At 39.2% G+C, this 26,322-nt stretch overlaps 1 protein-coding gene across 2 annotated transcripts in view; it reads right to left on the bottom strand.

Moving 5' to 3' along the window:
* The window catches only part of PHIP (pleckstrin homology domain interacting protein), a 56,618-nt gene that overhangs the window by 26,411 nt on the left and 3,885 nt on the right, over nt 1-26,322 (bottom strand). For both annotated transcript variants that reach the window (XM_053458557.1, XM_053458559.1), the window contains exons 5-13: nt 14,479-14,629; nt 13,945-14,043; nt 11,017-11,177; nt 9,366-9,587; nt 8,191-8,291; nt 3,884-3,954; nt 3,527-3,627; nt 2,373-2,413; nt 836-934 (exon numbers count right to left, since the gene is read on the bottom strand). In XM_053458557.1, coding sequence (XP_053314532.1) covers nt 836-934; nt 2,373-2,413; nt 3,527-3,627; nt 3,884-3,954; nt 8,191-8,291; nt 9,366-9,587; nt 11,017-11,177; nt 13,945-14,043; nt 14,479-14,629 — 1,046 coding nt within the window. The remainder of the gene's footprint in view (nt 1-835; nt 935-2,372; nt 2,414-3,526; nt 3,628-3,883; nt 3,955-8,190; nt 8,292-9,365; nt 9,588-11,016; nt 11,178-13,944; nt 14,044-14,478; nt 14,630-26,322) is intronic.

Below are 26,322 nucleotides of genomic sequence, written 5' to 3'. Positions count from 1 at the left end.
ATGTGCGGCAGACATCTGCAACAGGCTCTAGATTGTATTCTCCGCTGTGAATGTTTTCAAAGTCAAACGATTACTTGTTTTAGAAAAACAGAAATTGAGTGATGGAGTAAACATGTTGGTGGAGGAAAGCAGTCCATACGAGTATACAAAGAAGTGACACAGAGTTATACCTGATCATAAGCGTTGAGTATTATAGGGTACATTATCAGTCATATGACTTCACCACCACCATGTCCACAGTCACTAATTACAATTAAGAACTTTTATTTAGTAAATACGATACCTTTTTTAACTTGCTGATGTATAAATCGATTGCAATCTTCCAAGACTATGTAGGTCTCTTGGCACACACTTTTTTTTTTTTTTTTAAACTTTTAATTGGTTTTGTAGTTTTATCTAGCAGACGCCTTTCGCAGTGATACAAACCTGCCAGTGGGTAATTTTCTCACTTTTTTCAACTTTACTGAAGCTGCTACTTTGATCCCTGACTGATCAGCAGCGCTCACTTTACAGGAATGGAGCATCTCGTTTGCAGGAACGCGCAAGAATTGCAGCGGAGATCACGAATGGCACACCGCTTCTATCTTCATGTTGTTCCATGTAGTCATGATAGGTTTTTACCCTTTTTTATGACGGCATGGATCATCATGAAGGTCTTAAAGGGTTAAAGCAGAAGTAAACTTCTCATATGTATAGGGATAGAATTAAAGTTAATACAAGCCATGTTTTCATTGTGTGCGTATTACGACTTCTGATACTAAACATACTTAAACATATCAAAACGGTAAGAGAAAAAACTTTTATAACAACCAGGAAAGTCCAGTTGCAATCTCACCCCGTAGGTCTTGTGGCCATCTCTAACAAAATACTCCTCCACTCCCTTTTCTTGAATTGCCAAATGCGAGCAGTGCCATCTCGGCTCCCGCTTACAAACCTTTACGAACAACAGAAAATAAATCATCGCGAGTATCAAGCAAGAAAACTTGTGTATTATAGTCAAACACAAGGCTGTTAAACAGATACAGAAATCATTCTTGGTTAAACACCTCTAGGACCACACAGTGGGTTATGTACAAGGAGCAATCGAAGCATGAAGTTTTAGAAGTGATATTACTATAGAAACCAATGAAACAGTCCTGCTGATTCCTTTGGTTGCTAGGCGATAATACAACTTTGCAACTGGCACCTGAATTCCTCTTTACAGTGCTGGGAAAAAGTCTTCTATTTTTTGTTTGTCACAGTTAACGTTTCAGATCCAACACATTTTAATATCAAAGTCAATGTGAGTGAACACTAAATGCAGCTTTTAGATTTTTTTTTTTTTTAAGGTAAAGAGTTAATTAAAACCTATATCACCCATGTGAAAAAGTAACTGTTGCTGTAGCAGCACCCATGTCTTCTAAAACAAAAGTTCCACTTTTGACACATCAGTTCACAGATTATCCAATTTTTGCAAAGTTTCTTAATGGGGAATCATGAATTTAGTCATCTACCAAGCTTTCTAAAGCTCTGAATCACGTGATGTTTTTTGAGACAGTTTTAAAAAAGGTTCTAATTGATGTTGAGATCCAAAAGTGCTGATTTAGTAACCAAGGGTGCAATTATGTTTTCTCGGAGGGCCATGTAGGGTTAGATAGCTTTTTACCTTCTGTAGATGAAGTCATAATTTAAAAACTGCATTTTGTGTTTACTTGGGTTGTCTTTTCCCAAGTGATGTGTATCATTTAAGTGTGACAAATATGCCAAAATAGGAAGGAAGGGGCAAAAACTTTCACAGCACTAAACCCCATTAAAATGGCATGCACAAAGGTATTAAATCTAAGAAGATATCAAAAAACAAAGTTATGCTTTGGCCAATTCATATAACCAAAATCTCTCGTTTATATTATGTTTATATATTTGTTACCAACTTTATGAGGATGAGAAGCGCAGACAAAGTTATGTCAATGAATACCTCTATGCACCTTGTGCACATCCTTCCTTACTACTCGACTACCCTTTTATATCTAATTATTACCTATCATTTTTTCCCACCTTTTCCAAATTCACACCTTACCAATGTAACCAAACTTCACCTAGCACTTCACCTATTTTGAATCTCTGTTATCTCTTTACATATCCTAATTTTTGTCTCCTGTACCAGGAGAAGGACATATCGTATCTTTTAACAGTTTTTCACTTATTGCTCATATTTCATACAATATTTACAAGTACACATAGAAAAACTTTTTTTTTTTTTTTTTTTTTTTAAGGGACTCCATCTCAGCAGACCTGGTGGGCAGGAATGACCAAAAACTATAGTACACGGAGAGCATATCTTGCCTGCAGTTTGGCATTAAGAACTTATTGATAATGTATGTGTTAATGCTTACCTACTACTGGTGTTTGAAAACTGGATGCTATCCACTTTATCCTAAAGAAAGAAAACAGATTTTAATTTTAGAAATTTTAAGCATGAAAACATAACACAAATAGTAGTGGTTTGACATTTTTTACCGTTTAATGATTCACACCAAGGTACCTGCATTATATATAAAAACATACATAGCCTGTAAAGAACATTCAAAGAGTAGGACAAAACTAGAATGGACAGGCTAAGACAAACGCATACATTAGGTAATGAGGGCCATGCTCGCAGGATTACAGTCTAGAGGAAGAGGGCTGTACAAAAACCATAGATGCCAATGACGAAGAAGATGCATTAGATAAGATCGATTCTACACTTCTCTGGGGTTTTGAGGTTTTTCTTGTATATTTAGAAGGTGGGTGACAGTTCCAAGAAAAGGAAGAGATTATAGTATGTGATAATTTTTCTAATGCTGCTATTTATGGGCATAAAATCTAACCCAAAATGTTCCTTGTTGTAAACAAAATAAGACACATTGTGTCCTGCAACTTGTTTAACAACATGTTTAACAGGCAGTTTCCAATTGATATCAATTAAATAAAAAGATAATTCCATTTAAAACAAGTGCTGTCAATTTTACTAAAATTAATTTCATGAAGTACTAGAGGATCCCCTGCTTTGCAGTGTGTGCTACACGGCTTGGCCCATTTCAAAGTTTATGACACATTAGTGTGTTTTGCCGCTTAAAGCAGTATCAGCGGGACTGCGCCAAACTCGGGGAGAATGCATTGGAGAGGAGAACATCCATTTGGATGCAAAAAGTATATTATGTATGTATATTTACACCAACAGGGACTTTTATTACATTGCATTCTAAATGCATAGAAATTAATATGTAGTTGGTCAGGCTCTGATGTTGGACGACAAGGCTTGGCTTGCAAGCTCTGTTCTAGTTCCACCCAAAGGTGTTCTATGGGGTTGAGGTCAGGGTTCTGTACAGGCCAAGTAAAGTTCTCCTACACCAAACTCATCCAACCGTGGACCTTGCTTTGTGCACTGGGGCAAGTTGGAAGCATTGTGTCATTGTGAAGAATTATCACACTGTAGAAAGCTTACTACTTTGCCTTTAAAACAATCAATTGATGTTTAAATTCTGGCTGAGACGTTCAGAGTACTCACTGTATGAAACTCAAGTTCTGAAATCTTCTCTGGCTGGCCTGATCCAAAATAGTACACTCTTATAATGTGGTCCGTGCTCCCAGTGGCCAGAAACATTCCACCTAAAAAGAAAAATGACACTATTAGTTCTCTTTACCATAGCTGAAGGAAGGTGTTTTGTTTCACTGCCCTACAAGAAGCATGCCACCAGTGACAGAGGCAAAACAGAAACACTGTACATTAACTCAAGCTCATGCGCAATTTGTATGACTGTATTTGAGACTGGATAGGGTAATTGCTAGATTAACGGGAGCACCTATGGTCATTAATTGTTCTCTGATTGAGAGTAAATCATTAGGTAATATTAGCGATCCTTACCAGAGCTAAACGATGAACAGATCATCTGGACACCTGGTCGAGGCCTCTCTGTATACTTAGTAGGACGGGGGCTGCACAAACACAAGCATAACAAAAATGTTTAAACAGAATTAGTTATACATTACGAGATAATCAAAAAAAATAAAAAACGGCTCACTACAGAACATCTGTAAAAGAAATATTGTGCCAGGCTCCTGACACACAAGGCCGTGTTAAACATAATAGGGCATGTCTGCGCAGGAAGCAGCCACCGTAACAACTGTTCAGATACAGGGATCACTAAACTGCGCAGATACAGTAGGCATGATTTCCCCTTTAAAACTCATAGAATGTGTGCATGCGCCGCACATATACCTATTGCCACAAGATGATTGACACTCTCTCCGGGGGGGGGTGTCACCAGTTTACTATCTTGTCCATCGTACGGTAAGTTTGCTCACGCTGCTGGAGCTGCACTTAATGTTATATGAGCAACTAAAGACTTGGAAGTTTACATGATGGTGTTTTTCAGGATGACTGAGGGAAGCAGATTTCCCACTAACACAGTCCGGAGGCAGACACAAACGTTAATGCCTTAGCAGAATGGTAATTATCACTAGACTTACAGTCACGTACAGACCAGGATGATCATAGTTCAACAAACTACACACGTGCCGGACACACAATGCAGATTTCACTTAAGCAAAAGCGGAACCTTCCTTAACCAACGGCTACAAAGCTGCAGATACGGCCACGTTTTATTTTATCTTTAATTCATAATTTGACAAAATAGGACTGTTCCATGCCCGGCAGTGGGAATACTAGTTGGGACTTTACCTCAATGTCAAAGTGGAAGCGGCAGCGTGGAAGCTGCAGTTGTCATTACTTATGAGCATGGAAGAACATAATAATAGGATTTCAAGGTAAATCATAAGTGGTTCCAGCTAACACAGATCCTGATTCAAACGGTTTAAACCGTGCCCTGCGTGTAGGGAAAGGCTTCCTTTAAGTTGCAGGCCAGCTGAAACATACTTTTATGCCACACAAACGCTCTATAGAATTTAGACTTTACATCTCGTCCCATGAAAGAAACTTTTACCTCAGGTCATTTAGCAATGAAAAGCACAATATTTTCATGTGTAAACTGAACACTGTTCCTGAGAACTGTGGCTGAATGAAAGGATGCAGAAATTGTTGAATTTCCTGACTTCTTTGTGGGAAGCATTTGGCCAGATCTCAAAGGGTTAAGTGGATGTATTGCAAGAAACATTTTTTTCATGCATTTGCAACAAGGCTAACACGTGTTTAAAAAATGTAAAGTGCAATTGAATATGTTTTAATCAAAATATTAAAGGTGCTGAAAAACCTACTTTAATCTATAAATTCTGGAGTAAAACACACAATTCTTAGAAACATCCCACATAAAAATGTTCTGTCATTCGTTATTTTTCATCAATAGATTGTCATGCTGCACATCCAAACAATTGTCTATGGCGTGATCTATTGACAAACATTGCTTTTTGCCAGGAATTCTTAAATTCATGTGACAGACAGACGATGAAAGGTTCTTGCCACAGAAACTAAAATAGTTTTGTAAAAGTTTGTCCTGCATACAAGCTTTCAGAGGTAAGAATTACAGATGTACTGGGATTTATTTGCTTAGCATGCTTAAATATCTATAATAAGATAGACTTGGGTAACTTGGTTTGTAATGTAGAACGTCATTGCATTGTTTCCAAACGAAAGAGTTCATTACCGCCTTTTCAAAGCTAAATTAAAGTCAAAATTCCCACTTTAAGCCTTTTGCACAGTCACAAATCATTTCTTACATATCAAATATCCCGATGAGTTGGAAGAATTACTGTATTGGCTCGGATATAGGCCGCCCCCGTATATAGGCCGCACCCTAAAAGTTTGGTGCTTTTTTAAAGAAAAAGTTTTTTTTCTTTAAAAAAGAACCAAAAAAACATGCTGCCACTCTGTCCCCCCCCCCGAGATATGCTGCCACTGTCCTCCCTCCCCGAGATATGCTACCACTGTCCTCCCTCCCCGAGATATGCTGCCACTGTCCTCCCTCCCCGAGATATGCTGCCACTGTCCTCCCTCCCCGAGATATGCTACCACTGTCCTCCCTCCCCGAGATATGCAGCCACTGTCCTCCCCCCCGAGATATGCTGCCACTGTCCTCCCTCCCCGAGATATGCTACCACTGTCCTCCTCTGCCCTCCCCCCGGACTTACCGGAGCAGACTCCCGGGTGTCTTGCGGGGCCGGCGGGGGACATCTACGCAATACAACTTCCGGTGCCGGCACCGGAAGTTGTATACGCGTATTGTCCAGTAAGTATACGCGTATGCTCCGGTAAGTCCGGGGGGGGGCAGAGGTAAAACGCATCGTGCTTCCCCCCCGTGGGAAGTGCTGGCAGGGGAGGCTGTCTGAGCGTATCGGGGAGTAGGATGCAGGTCCCCTGCACCGCTGCAGGGGATCTGTATCCTAACCCCGCTGCCTGCCCGGCGCCCGGGACTGCATGTCCCGGGCATCGGGCGCTAGACCCCGAATATATGCCGCTCCCCCACTTTAAAGACTTAAAGTGGGGGAAAAAAGTGTGGCCTATATTCGAGCCAATACGGTATATGTTGAGCGTAACCGATTATACAGAAGGTCACTTGCCCTGGCGGCTTAGCATATGTTGGCAAAACAAATTTTACTTGGAGAGAAAGATTTGGTGGCCAAAAATCTGCTATAAGAACAGCTTACGCAGACGGGATGACCGATAAACAGGTCGCTAAACACTTTTTTGCAGGAGAAACAGCCTCTCTCTCAGTTATGTTTCATACCTATTGATCAGGAGGGGACAGGTTTGAACTACTACTACTACGCAGAGAAGCTTTTTGGATCGTAACAATGGACACTGTTGTACCAAAGAGACTCAATGAAAATCTTCCTGTTCTTTTATTGTAAAGGCAGATATATTTTCTTTAAGTTTGTGACTCTTGCTTTTATGTTTATTGTGCACGACCATGGGTTTTACTTCCCATCTAGGGATATCAAATACATTATACATTATTTTGGCATAGATATTTTGTGACACTTTACTCATATGGCGCAATTTACTGTGTCATGTTATCCTGTGGTGATGTGTGGGTTACATTTCTAGGGGTAAGTTCTTGTATGGGTGGATGGGTTGTGGATCACAACTGACATTAGCTATATATTGAGTGTTTTTCTCATTTAGGGTACTGAAACATCCATATGTAATAAACCACTGTTTGATTAGTTAAGAAATCCCTGTGAGCGTTTATTCACATGGATTGAAATATTATTATATATTAGATATATGCAAACGGTGCAAAAACAATTTGGACAATGTTTTTTGGTTTGTTTTGGCCTGTTCGTTTTCGGGCAACAAATTTATTTGCCTGTCCATTCAGTCCAGACATCGAATCCACCCTGGCTGTCAGTAATAAGTCTTGGGCCAAAAAAGGGGCCTACTGGGGTGCACGACCGTGTTGAGTAGTTGTCCAATTATCAGTTTCAATAATTTTATGGAAACTTAATTTTTGTTAGATTTACGCAAAATCGTGCACCTGGCCCCATGCTGCCTCACGTGTGACTTGTGGGGATTTCACAATGCACACCTAAACCAAAATCTTTCCAGCACCTTATATATCTTATAAACCCAACTTTAATTCTATCCAAGACATTACAATAGCTTAACGTAGATTTTTAAGTTAAAGACGGTAAGAAATACCCCGTGCTAGTATTCTACGGTTTACTATACAGCATAAGATATTAATTCAAGTGTTTTTAAGGATGCCTTCCAGTTAGTTTACTGGTTTACAGAGGCTCAATGACAGAATCATCTCTGTATATCCCAGTGCTTCAGGAATATTTGGGTCCGAATGAGATAAGGAGGTCTGTTATTACAGAGCAGTCCAACAGCCGGTCTGGCAAGGTTATCTGAAGTCAAACTCATTTGATATCCTTAGAAGAGGACATAGCTTATTAGAAGACAGAATCCAGTAGAGGTTTAACAAGAATGATGACAATCCAACCAAATAAACCCGCATGATAGGATTTTGACTGGACACATTCTCTTGTGTGCCAATTAGACATCTGGTAAAAAAATGATATGCAATATCTAAAACGTGCACAATTTATCTATGAGTTTGTCTAAACACTTGCCGTGGTTCAGTGTGTGGGTTTAAACAGTTTTCAAAATAAGTGGTATGCTGAAAATGATGTAATAAGTGTTGCCATTGCATTGAATAAAAAAAAATAAACGAGGATGATGAACGAATGAGACTGGAAGAAAATGATAAGGCTTACTTTATTTTTAGAGTTCCAGCATCCCAAAGCCAGAAGCAAATTGTGCCATCTGCCCCAGTGGAAGACAGGTATCTCTTGGATCCATTACACAAGGGAGAGAACTGCAAGAAACAAGAGAAAGATACCCTTGGGTTTAATTATTCCGAACACATTTATTCTCATTCTGTTAAATCCTTCTCACTGCGCAAAGATGTATGTTTTTCCTAACTCATGTCTAAATCCAAGGCCACAATGTTTTACCTACTTAAATACAAGGGATGTTCAAAAAGTTTTTTGCACTGATATTTTCGCGGGAGGAGCAGTAATGGGTGGTGTCTTAGTGTGTCACGTGACTAGTTCTGTCTGACAAGCCCGCTGCCCTTGCAGTTTAGTATAAGAGTTTTCACCTTGTGATGAAGATGGCTGCGAAACGTATATATTGCACCAAAGAGGAACAGCGTTCGCATGTGTGCTCAGTATGGGGATAAAGTTCTATCATAGAGTCGTCTATGAGTGGATTGAAAAGTTCGAAAATGGCCATATTTGTGTGATGGATGCAGAGCGCTCCGGACGTCCAGCTACAGCCACGAGGATTGAAGAAAGAACCCTGGAACTGATTCACGAAAAGAGAAGAATAACAGTTGAAGAGGTTGCAGGAAAGCTGAATGTGAGTGTTGGATCTACCAAAGCCCTGATTCATGACAGCTTTAAGTTCAGTAAAGTGTGTGTCAGGTGGGTGCCTAAGCAGCTGACAGAGGAGCGCAAGCGCTTAGATGTTTGTAAATATTGACTGTCTTCTGGGAAAAAGCTTGTATGATGTTGGGAAAATTGCATCGCAAAGGAAGGCGACTATGTAGAAAAGTGATGTCTTTTTTATGTAATTTGTTTTGCAATAAATAAACATTTTGAACGTCTCTCGTAAACAAAGTATTAAAAGAGCCTCTCTTTTTCTCAGTCTTATATGCATTTTTATAAATATAGATATTTGAGGCAGCCCAGTATGAACACCAATTTTAACATTTTAGACACGAGCGGATACAAAACTCTTGTAACCAAGTCTCCTTATAGTAGGAAAATGCAATCCAGCTACAAGGTATAGTTTGAAACAACTGATTTTACACAAAAGAGGGTTAAAAATATTTTACATGTGATATTTGCAAGTACCTGCCTTCTCGCGTGCAGGGAATAGTCAGTACCTGTAGTGATGTTATGGATGCGCTGTGTCCCTGCAGGATGGCAAGGGGTGCACACGTTCGCAGACACCAAACTCTAATCATCTTGTCACAACTTCCAGCAGCAATCATGGTATTTTCATAATTCACAGCCATGTCGGAGATTTCAGCAGCATGTCCTCTCAATGTTGCCAGCAGGCGACCATCGTCCGTTGCCCATATTTTTACAAGACAATCATCAGAACCCTGTGGAGTAGGTGTTAGTAATTGCAATGCGTAATAACTGCATTTTATCATGATGCTGAGGAGTGATTGCTTGTATATGATCTAACGTATTACAAGGTTTTACTAAAAAAAGAAAAAAAATCTTATTTTAATGCCGTTACATATTTAAAGAGATGTCAAAGCTACTGAAATCTTATACAATTTCAACATAGTATTGTGTATAAAATTTAGATTTTTAGATACCACTAGGTATAAAATTATCCCACGTGATGTGGTATAACGGAGGTATAAATAAAATAGAAATCATCTTTGTCACATGGCCTTCAGGTATTAGGACGGACAGCCTAGAGGTGAACACCCAGCTACATTGGCTTCCAGATCTCCTGGAGTTAGACAGCACTGCACAACACGGTGGCTTCGTTCTAAATTCCTATACATGTTTCTATGTAGAAACAATTTAGATTAAAAATAGTCCCATGCTGCCAAGAATGAAAGCCAGTGAACAAGTAGAAAAATATATTCTGTTTAAAGGATGATAGAAGGAATGGGAACAATTTCCCTCCTGACTAGCAGGAGATTGGATTTTAATCCCTTCCAATAATACTCAGCAATACTTATCAAATAAAAAAATATTGTATTTTCTCTTATGAAGGACTACAGGACAACACTGTTCTAAAGAATCTCGGTTTCTAGTGAATAAAGTGAAACATGATGTCCAAGAGCTATACAGCACAACATTGCAACACCTCTTAACACCTTATCCATATTGATTTGGGAATGTGTCTACGTATAGGGCGATGGAGCAACAATGCCAATATTTATTTACTGTAGTACCCGGTTAAGATTTCACAGGGGGAAGTTTGCTTTTGTCCATATGTCGACACTGTTTATATTATACAGCATAGCATTCACATGTTCTGAGTATAAAGTTTCAGTCACAAAAAAGAATCAAGGTGCTCTTCAGCATAACATTCTGAGTTGGAAGCCAAAGTCATTTTAAAGTTTTCAGGCACTTTGTGATAGAAGCCAAAGTTATTTTTTTATTTCCTAATGGAATTCTCAGAAAACTGAGACATGCTATATTTTCTGTGATCTGATGGGCTGAATGAGCAAAGAACAAGTGGTACGTGTGTTTACCTAAGTAAACAAATAGTCTACCCAATCAGTGACTGACTGCTCCCGGATCACTCTGCCAGCATGCAATGAACCTTAAGAAACAAAGATTGTAACTTCTAAAGAACAAGCTGCCTTCTCAAAATTTTGGGCACTTTAAAAAAATCCTTTTGATTAAATCATTAATTGTTTTAAGATTAGGAGGATTTTAAAGGATTTGTGCTATATTAAACAAAGATATAGTAGCACCTTAGAGTTCTACATCTGTACATTAGGTTGGTGTGATCTCGGGAGCACTGAAAAATAGTAGCACTAGGAGATAAACACTGACACTTACAGTAAATATCCTTCTTCCTGTTCGGTCAAATGTTACACAGTATACAGAAGAGAGGTGTCCTAAAATCCTCTTGTGCATTTTCATGTGCTGGTAGACCACTGTTGGGACAAGGTTCTCATATTTGTACTTTCCATTCAATTTTCTTGCAAATATGGTGCCCGCTAAAGTAAAGAAAATAAAAATGTATAATTAGAAAAACAAACTTGTGACATACAGTCAGATTCTATGATGCTTCATAATCAAACAGCTACTGCAGCCCAAGTAAAAGTACAGGTTTAGTTGATAAGACCCAACCAAAAACACTAATTTGCGCAGTTAGTGCATTCAGCTTCTTAACTTCTTAAGGGGGAAAACAAAACCGTTTTCTTTGCTTAACAAGGACTGGTACATCCTTGAAACATGCGCCAATAAGTCCAATAGGAAGTACCAGTGCGTCCCCGACTATGATGTTGCAGCGACAGGGACATCTCTCTCTTTATAAAGTCCTGCTTGGTGATCGCATTCTGATCAGCACAGAAAGATCAAGAGGAGGAAAACAAAAAATGAAAACAATTGATGGGGAACCCAGTCATGTCATCATCTCTCCAATGTTTGAGATCACCCAAAAGGCATCGTCAGCCATACTGCACTAGGAAAAGTGCAAAGATTTTTTTTTTTGTAAACCATGGATGTGGCTTGAAGAGGCTAAACTCCTATGAACACCCCCATAACAAATATACTTCTATATGAAAATCATATCCCCACAAAGGCATCTATTGCTACAAGGTAAAGATGTCCTATTTGAAAAGTCTGCAAATGCAATCTTTTTATATGGAAAATACATTGGTCCATAGATAAGAAAAGGTAGACTGATTTATACACATCATTTTTGTAACGTATGTTCTGCTGGAACGCTCAGTTACCCTATTAAAGCGAAAACAGAGAGCTTTCTATGATAATGTACCCACAATGGTCCAGAAGCCTGCCATTTTTTTTTAAATGGACATTTCAGACATTACCTAAGCTACAGAATTGCATGCAGTTAGAGCTGCAGTAAAGGATATCAATAAGAGAGCATCTCTCTATAATAACCACAGAACAATGTCTTGCTATGTTAATTAAATTGTACAAGGAGCTTTTGTATGAAAGCACATTTTAACTTCCACAATCTGGAATGCTTCATGTGCAGGTTCTCTCAGCTCCACTGTTATTTATTCAGCCTGAACAAATTTCTGCAATCAGCTGTAGATTTGTCATGCAAGTCCAAAATAGCTTCAACAATTAATAAAGATGGCATTTTGAGAAAAGGCGGACCTACGCCACTTAAATTCTTCCCACATCACCAATACATTTAGTCTCTGGGAGGCTTGCCACCTAGTAACAGATAGTGGAAGATGGCAAGGCTCTCAAAGACAATGTGGACAAACACAGCTGCTAGCAGGTATGTGCGATGGAGGAGGCCAGCTGCTCCATAGCAGCCACCGGCCCTATCATTTTCTCAGGCAAATCAGACTAAAAAGAGAACGATTTCCCTGCTCTTATTCAATAAAGGAGGGGGTTTTCTTGTCAGCAATATCTCCCCCCTCTTCTCCTGCCCCCATTCAGACAAGGACAGACAAGGAACCCCACAAAGGGAGCATGACCATTGACAGGGTCTCCATAGAGTGATCCAGAGCATAAAACAACTGAGGGGACGAAGCCCTCATTGAGTACATAACTGTTCAAACAAGGCCTTCAATACAACTATGGCCCAATCCTTAAGTCTGCCACCGACTCTAGTGTTAGGACATGCAGAACAAAGTTCCCTGCAGGGGTGAGACAACGTAGCTTCACAATGCCGATAAGCTGGATGGTTGTACTAGATATAGACGTCTTAGGAACAAAAGCCTCTTCAAATAACTCATGCTTGTCCAAGGATGTCCTGTGTACAGCAAGGCAACAGGGATAATACAGCCAACAGGCCAGCCCTTACATGCCCAGTCAATATTTTACCATACTATGGGGGTGGCAAAGAAAAAAGGCCCAGTGCTAGACATCACCCACTACGTCACTAGAGATGTCCAGACCCAGAGAGGAAACAGGACGACAACAGCCTGTAAGTAGGCAGCCAACGCGAGGGCTGTAAAATGCCATTGATCCGCCCACGGATTGTGCCCCCAGCCCCTGAATGTTGACTGGTCCCCCAAGGACCCAACCCGGGCTGCACACAAAGCTTCACCGACTTCCCAAAGCAAGGTTAAGAGCCATGAGTTCAATTAAACAAAAAAACAAGGGGAAGGTAACAGACATACCCAGGAGAGGCAGCATACAAAAATATATATAACACGCCACTGCTTGTGGGGGAAAAGCCTACTTTTTTCTATGGGATATAAATGCTTTTTTTTCCATGGAATGCTTAAAGAGAAGTCCCATTATTTTTTCATTTGAGCATAAAACCAGTGATGTAGATTTGCATAATAGAAAATATGGAATTTCATTCCAATAAACTTCCTTAATCTGCTGACATAGAGACAGCCATTGTAAGCAACCAAGTAATATTGTATGTGAATAATCTTTATTAACCACCACAGAAAAACTGTTTACTGTGTACAGAAATGCTAAAGCCATCCCTGCTTGTTCGATAAAAAAACCTTCAAACACAAATTCCCTAGAATATGAACAAACTGCTAATATGAAGTTGCCAGAAACATTATGCAAAAACTGAAACTTTTTTTTTTCTTTCTTAAAAACAAACTTTTTGAAAATGCTTTAATCATGTGCCACAAGAGCGCTGGTAGATTGTTGCGACAGAAACCTTCATAAACATTTATGTCGTTAAAGTTAAGGAAAATAAACTAAACCTTATTTTTATAGAGCTCAGGTAATGTAATTCTTAAACTACTGTGCTAAATATTCAAATACACTGAACTAGAACCATTTGTTTACAGATATTAGAATCTCTTTTCTCACCTATGCTTGGTGGACTTCCAAAATTTATTGGAGCCTCAGGAGGTCTTCCGCAATGTAAAGCGGCAAGGGTTGAACCCTTCCAGACAACATTTTTGCAGCCTGTGGAGAAAATAATTCAAACACGTTTGATTTGTTTTTTTAATAACAAAAAAGCTTCACATTATATATATTTTTAAACAAAGGCAAGTCAAAATTTATACTTATATTTCATATGATAACTATCATGCACATTCCAATGCACTACACAATGGTATTAACGGTTTATTTTGATTTTGTAATGATCAGTATGTTCATATTAAATGTACCGGTATTTTCACAGCTATGTTTAACCTGTATTTTCCCTTACAATTATTATAGTCAGTATAAATACACCTGGTTACCTTAAAATTACTAACCAGAGACAAAAGGCAGCTTGTTTTTACGCATACTGGTGTCAGATTTTATGCCGTTATGTACACAGTTATAATATGTAGAGTTGGGAAAGTGACAGGTCCTCTTAAATCATCAGAAAGTTAAGACTGAAAAACCTCTTACTTTTATTTGTGCGCAGCAGAGACTGGCGGCCGGCTCCCAATAGTGTCAGCACTCCAGGGACACTTTGAGGAATCTCTTTCTCGAGAAGCGGCCCAACTCTTCGACATATTTGTACTAAATGGTCCGGTGCCAAATGTCGATAATATTTCACCTATTTAACGGCAAAGGAACAAAAGCATTTTTTTTTATTTTTTTTTTTAACTATTTTCACATTTGATTAAAGCTTATATTTGTTTTTCGTAAACAGAGTTTTCAACAAGTAAGCTTAATCGCCATCTGCATTTAAATATCGCGAACTGCCTCACCGAGTGCAAGTACGCTTCTCCGAAAAAGTGAGAGGGATTCCCAAATAAAATACATTAATTACAATGGAAGAATCACAGCATTTTTTAAACAGGTACACTACTGCCTTCACAGGAACTTTAATTCATATAATCGCTGAATGTTAACTCCGTTATGTGACACCTCTATTAAGCAATACAAGAAAGTATGAGAGATAAGAAAGTTGGAGAAGGCATGGAATTCAATTATGAAGAGAGTTGAAAAAGACAGGGAACTTGTCTGTTATAGATCAGGTACCAGCTATCAGTTTCCTATCTTTAGATGGTTAAAAGCACCGGAAGAGTTTTTAGGTTCACAATAGAAATGGCAAACATAGAAATACCATTAGACCAGCACCACTGACCAAAATCGCAAAGTCAGAAAGCTGTCAGGAGGTAAGTGAACACAGTACGTTTCACATGGACATGCGCCTCACATGTCACTGGAGCCCCTACGAAAAACTGAGCATGACTGCCAAAATATTCAATGGATGCTTCATTTCTCATATCAAAAGATTCCTAAATGTACCCTCTGCACTTCGGCAGAGACCCAGCACCTGTTCACGCCGTGTGAAGAAGCAGAAAATATGAATGCGATATGAACGGCGGCATGTCCGTACAGCGCGGAGAAGGAAGCCCGGCAGCACATGCACTCCACTGCTTCCTGTCCGGATCATTACACTGTAGTAGAGAACATGCTTCAGAGGAAGTAAATTACTTACATCTCTCCAAACACTCAGATTTATCCAGAACTTTGCTTTCTTACATATGTGCGCCACAATTTCCAGGTTTCATTAAAAGGTGAAGCAAAAATCAACATTTTGTTTGCCACTAGACATACATTTGGTGTAGATAATTTACAGAGTATAACGTTATAGTAGACTGGACCCAGTGCCAACATTACAGAATATTTCAAACGGTCACAATCCAGTGCATTGTACTTAGTAGCACTCGCATATGCATCATAACCGAATCCGCTCTGTGTGCTTTGTTACGCGACAATTTTCTGTGAATCTATGTGGTCTGCAAATGTGTATTTGGTATTTACCTGGGCATGTCCTGCTGGCCAAAAGCTAGTAGTTACCCTGGCAAGCATACAAATTGGGTAATGAGTGTATATATTATTGCACCAGATCATGGGAAAATTGCTTAAAGAGCATTTAATTTATAAAGCATACTGGTTTAAGTTTTTGCACGTTTACATACAGACAGCGGATGCTTCCAGAGTACGGCAAGCAATGTAAGGATATGTGTTACTGTGCCTTTTATTGATCACATGCACAAAATCAGATAACTAAAGCTTGGAAGATTAGCGGCACAGAGATCCACCTCATCTAGCCCAGCAGGCAGGGCTTTCCAACAAGTGTTCCCACAACATCCCTGCAGAATGCAGAACACATCACACCACATCTCCCTGGAGCCCAGTCATGTCCTGTAACAGCGCTGTGATGTTTCAATACTCAGGCACGTGCATCTTAACAAAAGGCCATCAAATGATACGTTTCCTATATATAACCTGTTACCCTGGGGCATGAGACTATTGTACGCAACACACAACGGAGTGTGGAGCTTAGACAGTCCTCTGGCCTCAGTCTAAATGAAGAGGAGAGCGATAAAAAATATGAAGAAAAACATGGCATACATTTAGTGTGTTTCTAAAAGATACATGTTTTGTTTCATATGTTTATTTAGTTCTCATGCGCTTAAAAAGTAGTTTTGGGATGAGCGGTGGGATCACATTTACCGTCTGGATGCAGCCTAAACACTGCAGACGTCCGTCGTCTTTTTACAGTCAGTGCTACTAAACAAATACAAAAACTCAACATAAAAACATACTTCAGATAATATCGAGTGAAAAGATGCAGGGCAATAAATCAAATAGGATAGGATTTACAACTGTTGCATATGGGAGGACATTTTTCTGTTGTTTTTCTAGTAAAGCCAAGTAGCAGGTGTTTCATTCATTGCTCCCCACGGACAAACGAAGTACAAAAGCACAAACACGTTATGAAAGACAATTGTTTTGTTCGGCAATAAAAGCACAATTACAATACGATTGTTATAAGATTGCCTTTCAGGATTGTGTGGTAGTTCCTGTACTTTGTTCTCTAGATAGCAGATGAGGTATCAACTACTTCACGTTACTATATACATTAAGAACGTCGAATGCCAGTGAGCTTCTCCTGCACCACGTTATGCATTTCCATCAACACATACTGAATGGATGAAATATCGGTTATCTGTACACCATAAAGTGGGGCCAGCAGCTAGATATAGATGGGAAGGTCTGGGGTGGGGACGGAAAAACAGTGCGAATATCTTCTTTTATAATGATAAATAATATGTTTATAACATGGCATTCAAACTACTTTACATGAAGACCTTTATGAAAGATGCAAAAATTACTTCACTTTTTCATTTGCAATTGGCGCAGATCTGATTAGGAGACTGATACTCTCCCTGTGCAATCCATGGAGGAGGATTAGCAGAGATCTTTATTTATTTTGTTGCATTGGAGGGTTATGAGGGTCATGCATAGTTAAAATGTTCTGAACATAAACAGACCTTGTTCCATTTGCAACAAAAATAAAGTTTTAAAAAGCAAATTTAGTTTATTTACTGAATGAGCTGTACTTTTATTTCAAGCATGATACTTTTCTATCCACAGCTTTTCATGTTCCCGGTGGAAAATAATGTAAAATTTGTAAAACTATTCCACTCTGCATTTTTTTCTCAATTTTTCTGAAAAAATTCATTTTGTACCTGGAATAAGAATTGATTCTACTTTTCTGACCAGCACTCACACTTACAGATTTTATTACATCTTTCCTGTTTATTAACAGGTTGGTTTCACAGATGAAAATGTTTACCTGTGGCTTGCTTTCTATTTCTAGTTACAGATCTAATAAAAAATACAGATGAAATGCATTTTATTTTCAATCAGCTGCCAGGTTTCGTTTGACACTTCTTCCCCTATCTGCGTTAACGCTTATTGCAGCGAGCTTTCCGGCCTCTAAATGACAACGGCATGACTCCAGCATTGTGGAACTCTATCATCTGCCTCAGCAATACACAAAAATAAACATGGTTAATTCAACTCCGGTGTACAAGCAGGTAACAGTCAGTACCAGGCAAGACACCAGTGCTTGAAACACCCACATGGTTTGAAATAATACAAAAAAAAAGATTTAGTAACGTTGCATGTAATACTGCTGTAAGAGCGGAACGTTATTTGCACACGCCGGTTACCTCGGGAATAAGCAGTCTCTATTTGTTACCATCGGCTCCTTTTCAGTATTAGAAATTAAAAGCCCAGATGAGGATTCTGATGTAGACAAATATTGTTTTAGGTCTGATTATCACTTACTTATTGGGAAACGCCGCTGTAATTCAATGTGCCAAGCTAATCGATTCTGGTAGCAGTCTGACAAAAATATAACTGCTCACAATCAATCAATCCAAGCCCTGTGCCTCAGTCTACTTATAATCGAATGAATAAACAAGTATCAACACGGACTTTGCGGCAGTATTTTGTATCTATAAAGTTAAACCTAGGGCTTTCCATAGTATTTTTACATTATGTTTCTTTAACCGTGACTCTCACTTTTAATTGCGCATCCACATCATTTACATATGGTTTTTCCCCCAAATGCACTTTTTCACACTTCTAATGTTCTAATTTTGTTTTCTGATGACCATGCCTCATTTGGGACTGCTTAGCAGCCCACTAGTCCAAAAGAACCCACCAAATGTATTTCATTTTGGAGAGAAGACAGACTAGGATATTTCACAAAGCACATTTGGGCATTTATCATGCAATGATAGCATCACTATTTAACTCATGATGTTCTACAGCTTCAATATGGGGTTTTGGACACTTTTTTGATTTTTTTTTTTGCAATGGCATAGAATATCAAAGGTTTTAATAGGTTAAAAATCCCACTGCAAATACTAGAAGATAAATATGCATCAAACACACACACTGAGAAAACAAATATTTCACACCAAGTCCCTTCTTAAGGGGACACTCCAGCCACCATACGCACTAATGAACCTGACAGCCGAGACGTCCCTCAAATCTCGAGAGCCTCCGTGCAAAATGCAAGTAGAAGCTCTGTGGCTGGAGATCCTGCCTAAAAGAAGCTTAGTCATTTTAAATGAATACATCTTAAAGTACTCATGAAAAACAAATATGTATGTTTTTGCCGGGCTGTCTGGGACATTATGCTGTCCATTTAAAAATTACAGGGGCACGTTGTTTTTACTCAAGGTTACCTTTAAGTATCTGTCCATAACCACTTATGACTAAATAGACATCTTATTCATAATTTGGTACCATGGTACACATATTCAGAGAGAAGCTCTGAATCCAATCCATCTAAAGCCTGTTACAGCAATCAAACTAAATTATATATATATATATATATATATATATATATATATATATATATATGAAATGTTTAGTTTGATTGCTGTAACTATTGAACGTGAATCTTAATACAAACGGGCTCCTTTATCACTAAAACTAGCACACAGGTTTACTGTACAAACACAGAATGTACGTGTTTACTGGGGACATAGGTAGGTACTGTTAAGAGCCGTAGTTAAAGCCCAATGTATTAAATACATGTAAGAAACGGTAGGAAAGGGTCTTCAGATGTATAAATTCACATACTTCATTCCTATTTCTTTAATCAAAAGGACATGCAACTGCCGTATCAGTGATAGTAAAGACGTTTAACACAGAATACGCAAGCCATTAAGATATCTGCAAGAAAGATTACCTCTATACGGTAAGATAAGAGCTAAGTGTTCCTTCTGCAGTGGACTTCCCTTTTGTGACTGATCTGCAATATGTGTTATAACCAGTGCAGAAAAAAAGGAGGTTTAAAAGAATGCTCGAAGTCCAAAGATATCTACTAAACTACCATATGGTGCTTTCACTTTCCTGAAACGAGGTGAACCATATCAAATATATTCAGTTTGTTATTTGTACCCTGACGACAGATTGTAAAGGGTACCAACTTTCATTTTTTTATTTTTGTACTACTAGTAAGTCATTAAAAATATCTAATATTTTCTGCTTTAAAAACAATTTTCACAGATAATAATGCATTTATCATGTGTACGAGTTATTTTAATGCAATCAACTAGACAGCCACATCGACTCCTTCTCATACAATATAATGGCTCAGTCCCAATCACCCAGAGAGACACTCTGACCAGGGTTGTATCTTGGCCTAGTCCTAAACGGCACTTTACAGGGGGCCGGCATAAAAAACCACCCGTACCTAGAGCCGGCCCTTACACCGGTTCATCTCCCCTGATGAGCGGTGCCGGGGATGGGGGGGGTTGGGGTCACCCCTCCTTAATGTAAGGGAGTCATGTAATGCAAGGTCACATGCCTGTGTGACGCTGCTCAAAGCTGGAGGGAAAGCTGAGGTTGGGGTAAGGAGGTAAGTGAAGGGAGTATACATGTATGACTGTACGTACATCAGAGTAAGTGAATGCAAGCATGTGTGTGTGTGAGCATGCACAAGGTTATCACGCTCAAGCCGTTTGGGCACAAAGTACGTGTGAATGTACAGTAACAGTTTACATCATATACTGACAACATATAATTTGAGCGTGCCTGTGATCCTACTAGTATACTTGACATGGATGACTGATCTCTGTGAATAATGGCTGCATTTACACTTTATATTAAAGTCTGTCTCAAAATAGATTACAAATTTGAAATGCTGCACAGAGCAATGAAATTAGGTACTCTGTAATCATACTTAACATACAGAGAGGTAAAGGTTGAGGAAGAGGTGCGACTTGGGCAGCAAAGGGTAGAATAAATTAATATGGGGGGGGTAAGTTTAGTCAAGCCTAGGGCAGCACAAGACCTAAATAACACCACTGCCGAAACAAAATGCTATGGAGGAAAACTAATATGACAAACTCGTTTTTATTAGTGTTGCCTTAAGCGGGATGTCTAAGAAGAGGAACAGACAACAATGGCAGCCCCAAGCCTGCAAATAAAGTTTATTTTAAATTGCAATTAAACTCGCTGCCCTTCGATGCCAGTGAATTTTTGTATGCAGCACTGCAATTAACCCCAACAAAAACATACCTACCCAGCTTCAGTGAACAAGCCTGCGACATAACCAGTTAGCTGAAATGTAAGTAATCCCTAATAAGTTCTCGTTAGGATCGGGACAATAAAGCACAGAATTTGACTCACCGATCATGGCCTCATCTATAATATCTATGCGTACATAAGCGGTACATAAAGCGGTTTATCACAATCATTACTAAAGGTTTGGGAAGTTTCCATGGACCCATCTCTGTTGCCTTGCATTAGATGTGTTTTCAAATAGGTCTAACAAAACTCCCAACGTGCCACTTTCCTCACAGTAACTGGAATGAGCAGCCAAAACCGGCAGAAATCACAAAATAAGGACCTACAGCATTTTCTTTGCAAGCCCCCCCCCCAAAAAAAAGAGAAGATTTTTTATATGCATTCATGTTTGTAGACTATTCTATTAATGTATTGTTTATTTGGTCTAAATTGTATTTAAATAGGAAAGAAAAATTAGTCAAACATTAGTTACATATTTAATGTTACAGTAAGGTAAAACTAGGTCTTTTTTCTTTACTCAGGACCATTTTATTTTTACATTGCCAGAGTCCAAATTCTCACACTCTAGTAGTAATTACCAGCAGAAAATGCAAATAGGTATAGACAGTCAATAGCTTTCATCGCAGTTCCCACCGTCTCACACCAATCTCCTCACTTGCATTTTACATGTCAAAGAAACAACTCCATCACCTTAGTTCATTGATTTTTTCCTTCTCAAAATTCAGCTGTCAGATGCGGCTATTATAACCAAACATTGTATTTAGAGCCACTTTATTATTTCTTAACATTCACTGCAGTATTCTCTTTCCACAATCACATGTATTTGCATATTTTCTAAATTATATCTAAAAAAATGTCTAACATGCACCCAAAGCAATGGTAAAAGCCTCAAAATGATACACATTGTGATTAGAAGTTACATTCTTTAAATTATCCCTCAAGTCTGTAGAACTGCAACCAAGACACAAATCATAGCTAAAGATGGTTAACAAAAAATTCTACATATAAAAGCAGTCTATATGACAGATGTTAACATGTTGGTACTAGGGCTGCAACTAACGATTATTTTCATAATCGATTAGTTGGCCGATTATTTTGTCGATTAATTGGATAAAAAAAATGAATGTAAATTTTTCATTTATTTAAAATAATTTAATAAACAAATGATGTTAAATACAAACAGCAGAATAAAAAAAACTTTGATAAAATGCATTTCTTGTCTTTATTTCCCAACAGCCCCCCCAATTTATGCACATTTGAGCCCAGGCTTGCCACGCTGCCTCCCACATATACCACTCCACGCTGCCTCCCACATATGCCACTCCACGCTGCCTCCCACATATGCCACTCCACGCTGCCTCCCACATATGCCACTCCACTGTACCCCCACATATGCCACTCCACCCCCACATATGCCACTGTGCTTGATACGCCTTATACCCCCTGATACACCACTCCATCCTCCCCAGACATGCCACACTGCCTCCCAGACATGCCACGCTGCCCTCCCCACATATGCCACTCCACTCTACCCCCAGATATCCCACTGTGGCCCCAGATATGCCTTATACACCCTGATACACCACTCTGTCCTCCCCAGACATGCCACACTGCCCTCCCCACATATGCCTTATATAATGTATATGCCTTATACCCCCAGATATGTCACTCCGTCCTCTCCAGATATGCCCGATATCTCATAGTCCCCTCAGAGTCACAGACCCGTTCGCATCACACTGACACCATACTTTTATAAATAAGTACTGGGTTCATCTTCACTGCCCCCAGGATTTAGATTCTGCCCCTAAATTAACCCTAAACACCCCATTAACCACAGCATCCCCTAAATTAACCCTAAAGACCCTGTCAACCACAACAGCCCCTAAATTAACCCTAAACACACCATTAACCACAACTGCCTCAAATTAACCCCAAACACCCCATTAACCACAGCTGCTCCTAAATTAACCCTAAACACCCCATTAACCATAGATGCCCCTAAATTAACCCTAAACACCCTATTAACCATAACTGCCCCTAAATTAACCCTAAACACCCTATTAACCATAACTGCCCCTAAACATCCCTTTAACCATAGCTGCCCTTAAACACCTCATTAACCATAGCTGCCCCTAAACACCCCATTAACCATAGCTGCCCCTAAATTAACCCCCACCTCCCCTAACTTTCAGCAGCCCAAATATTAATTTTATTCTTACAGTTAGATGAGTGTCACAGCCATGTGGTTCTGGCCTTCTGGGAGAAGGAAGGGGCGGGGCCAGTTGTCACAGTGATTACAGGGAGGGGGAGTAAGTAGGAGCTGCTGCTGTGAGTCACTGAAACGGTTTATATAATGAGGGGTATTTTTCAGAGCGTTTGTTCTGAAAAACCCTCATTTTATAATCGATAATAATCGATAATGAAATTCATTGGCAACGAATTTCATTATCGATTATTATCGATTTTATCGATTAGTTGTTGCAGCCCTTGTTGGTACACAAAATATTATTGTGCCAACAAACAATGGGCTGCTGGAAACACCAACAAAAAAGTGCACAAATTAGATACATATATTGATGTATACTCAATATATCTAAATAATTACACCGCTTAACAATGTTTAAAGGGACACATGGTACTTTAACCCCTTTAGTCCCCTACGGATATACCGGTACATCAAAAAAACACATCCCAAGAATCCCCTATGCCCTTCTTGCCACTGCACGGGAGAAAAGGCTGTCGTTTGACAGCCTAGACTCCCCCCTGACAGCAGAAGCCAGCATCGCCGGCTTTCTGCTGTCCGATCTGATGTAACAGCTTCCAGCATGAGAGCCGCAAAGCTGTTACATTTTTAAATGTGGGGATCAGTGTGATCGGTGCAGGGGGATCGCGGGGAGGAGAGTGAGAAAGCATGTTTCTCACTCTCCTCACATACTGAAACAGAAAACAAAGGGAAAAAAAACGGTCATTTTAAAAAATACAATAAATAAAAAATAAAATGAGCTAAGTGATGTCATTGTGACATCACTGGCATTGATAACATGTTCTAGAGGTCCCTAAGAGAACCTCTAACCATTTTTAAAAAATTATATATTTAAAAAAAAAAAAAAAAACCTTACATCACATTGCCTAGCACAACATCTACCCAGTATAACCCTCCTACCCCCGTTCACAACCCCCAAACCCATTAAGCCATAAGCATAAAAATCTACAAAAAATGTACACCTTATCGTATGTTCCCTATAAGTGCTGGGGAAGCATGGAAAATCTATATGAATTAGGCGTTTCTGAAATCAGGACACCTGAATTGATAAACTTGGAGGTTATTTTCCATTACTTTACCTAATTTTGTGAGGATTCAGAGGAAATTTTTTTTCAAAAATTAGGTGTTTTTTTCTAATTTTCTTTTAAATTTCTCATTCTAAATTGTCAGCTAATCATCCAACTATGGTATCAAAAGAAAGCTCTCTCTCTCCTTGAAAAAACGATATATAGTTTACATGGGTACACCATTCACAGGAAAAGAGAATAATCGCTGAACCGACATAGCGCAAAAATAGCAAAATTCCCCCGGGACTTGAGGTACCAAAAACCCCTGGGATTGAAGAGGTTAATATGTATTATAATAATAATAAAAAAAAAGCCAGCTCCTCCTCGATAGTCTAATAATCCCCATCACCTACTAGCTGCTTAGAGCAGCCAATCAATTGGCAGCTGCCATTGAAACCAAACCAACGTGAATGCCTGCTGCAAATTCCTCGAGGCTCACAACTTTTGTTGCGCCAGTGCTACAGCTTACTGGCGGTAAATACACTATATGACCAAAAGTATATGGACACCTGGCCATCGCACCTACATGAGCTTGTTGGATATCAAATTCCAAAACCATGGCATTAAGATGGATTTGCCACCACAATAGCCTCCTCTCTTCTGATAAGGATTTTCACAAGATTTTGTAGCATGTCTGCGTGAATTTGTGTACATTCAGCCAAAAAGAACCTGGGTCACAATTAAGCTCAAACAAGTTCAATGGGGTTAAGGTCAGGCTCAAGTTCCTCCACACCAAATTCAGCAAACCATATATTTATGGGCCTTGCTTTGTTCAAAGAAGTACAGTCATGTTAGGGCCTTCCCTAAAGTGGTGCCACAAAGCTGGAAGCGTTGCTCCAATGGCACTGAGCTTTACACCACTCCGACCAATGCTTGACATAGTGATCTTCGGCTTGTGTGCAACTGCTCAGTCATGGAAATCCATTCCGTGAAGCTCCAAAACACTGTGTTGTTACTCCCAGACACCTCACAATAATGGCACTTACAGTGGATCAGGGCAGATCTAACAGGGCTGGCAAAATGTGACATCCTCTTATAGCGGCAGGTTTAAGGTCACTAAGCTCTTCTGTATGAATCATTCTATCGCTGATGATATTTGCCTAGATGACATGTCCACATGCTTGATTTTATATACCTCTGAGCAATGGGTGTGGGTGAAAGACCTAAAATGGGGGTGTCCACATATCTTTGGTCATAATGTATAGATCACGTGCATAAACATGAGTTATGCCATAAAATAGCATTGGGACAGCTGACTATTACACCAACTGGGACTTTTATGACATTGCATTTTAAATACATACATTAATATGTAGTTGCCCCCCCTGGTGGCTGAAATAGCTTCCCCCTCTTCTGGGAAGGCTTTCCACAAGAGTTTGGAGAGTTTCTGTGGGAAATTGTGCCCATTCATCCAATAGAGTATTTGTGAAGACAAGCACTGATGTTGGACAGATCTGTTCCAGTTCATCCCAAAAGTATTCAGTGGGGTTGAGGTCAGGGCTCTGTGTGGGCCAGTCAAGTTCTTCCACACCAAACTCATCCAACCATGTCTTTATGGACCTTGCTTTGTGCACCGGGGCACAGTGATGCTGGAATAGAAAAGGGCCTTCCACACACTGTTCACATGAAGTTGGAAGCATAGCATTGTCCAAAATGTATTTGGTATGTTGAAGGGGATATTAACTGTACTTGCTAATATAATTCTAATTACAATATATTACACGCATACATGCTGTCAAAAAAATAAAATAAAAAAAAACTCCAACCACAGCATGCTGCATTTTAACCCTAGAAGCACATAGTCACAAAACAAAACCAGGAACTACCAACATGCAACACACTGAAGATAGTTATTTCTGGTTCTGAACTTATCAATGTGCTGTACCATTCTATTACACTAAGACAAGAAGTAATCTGTAATTTTATTTACACACACATATAAACACACACAAAATGTAATCTTTGAGCAAGCTTACTAATTTTCCTTAATAGCCATTTTATTTGAGCCACTTAATACACATACTTTTAAAAATTGTAATTTTCTAAACTTAAAAGCTAATAAACGTG

This window comes from Spea bombifrons, chromosome 3, assembly GCF_027358695.1.
Source record: "Spea bombifrons isolate aSpeBom1 chromosome 3, aSpeBom1.2.pri, whole genome shotgun sequence".
NCBI lineage: Eukaryota > Metazoa > Chordata > Amphibia > Anura > Pelobatidae > Spea > Spea bombifrons.
Note: the sequence above shows the minus strand (reverse complement) of the source record. Positions and strands in the feature narration are given on the sequence as shown.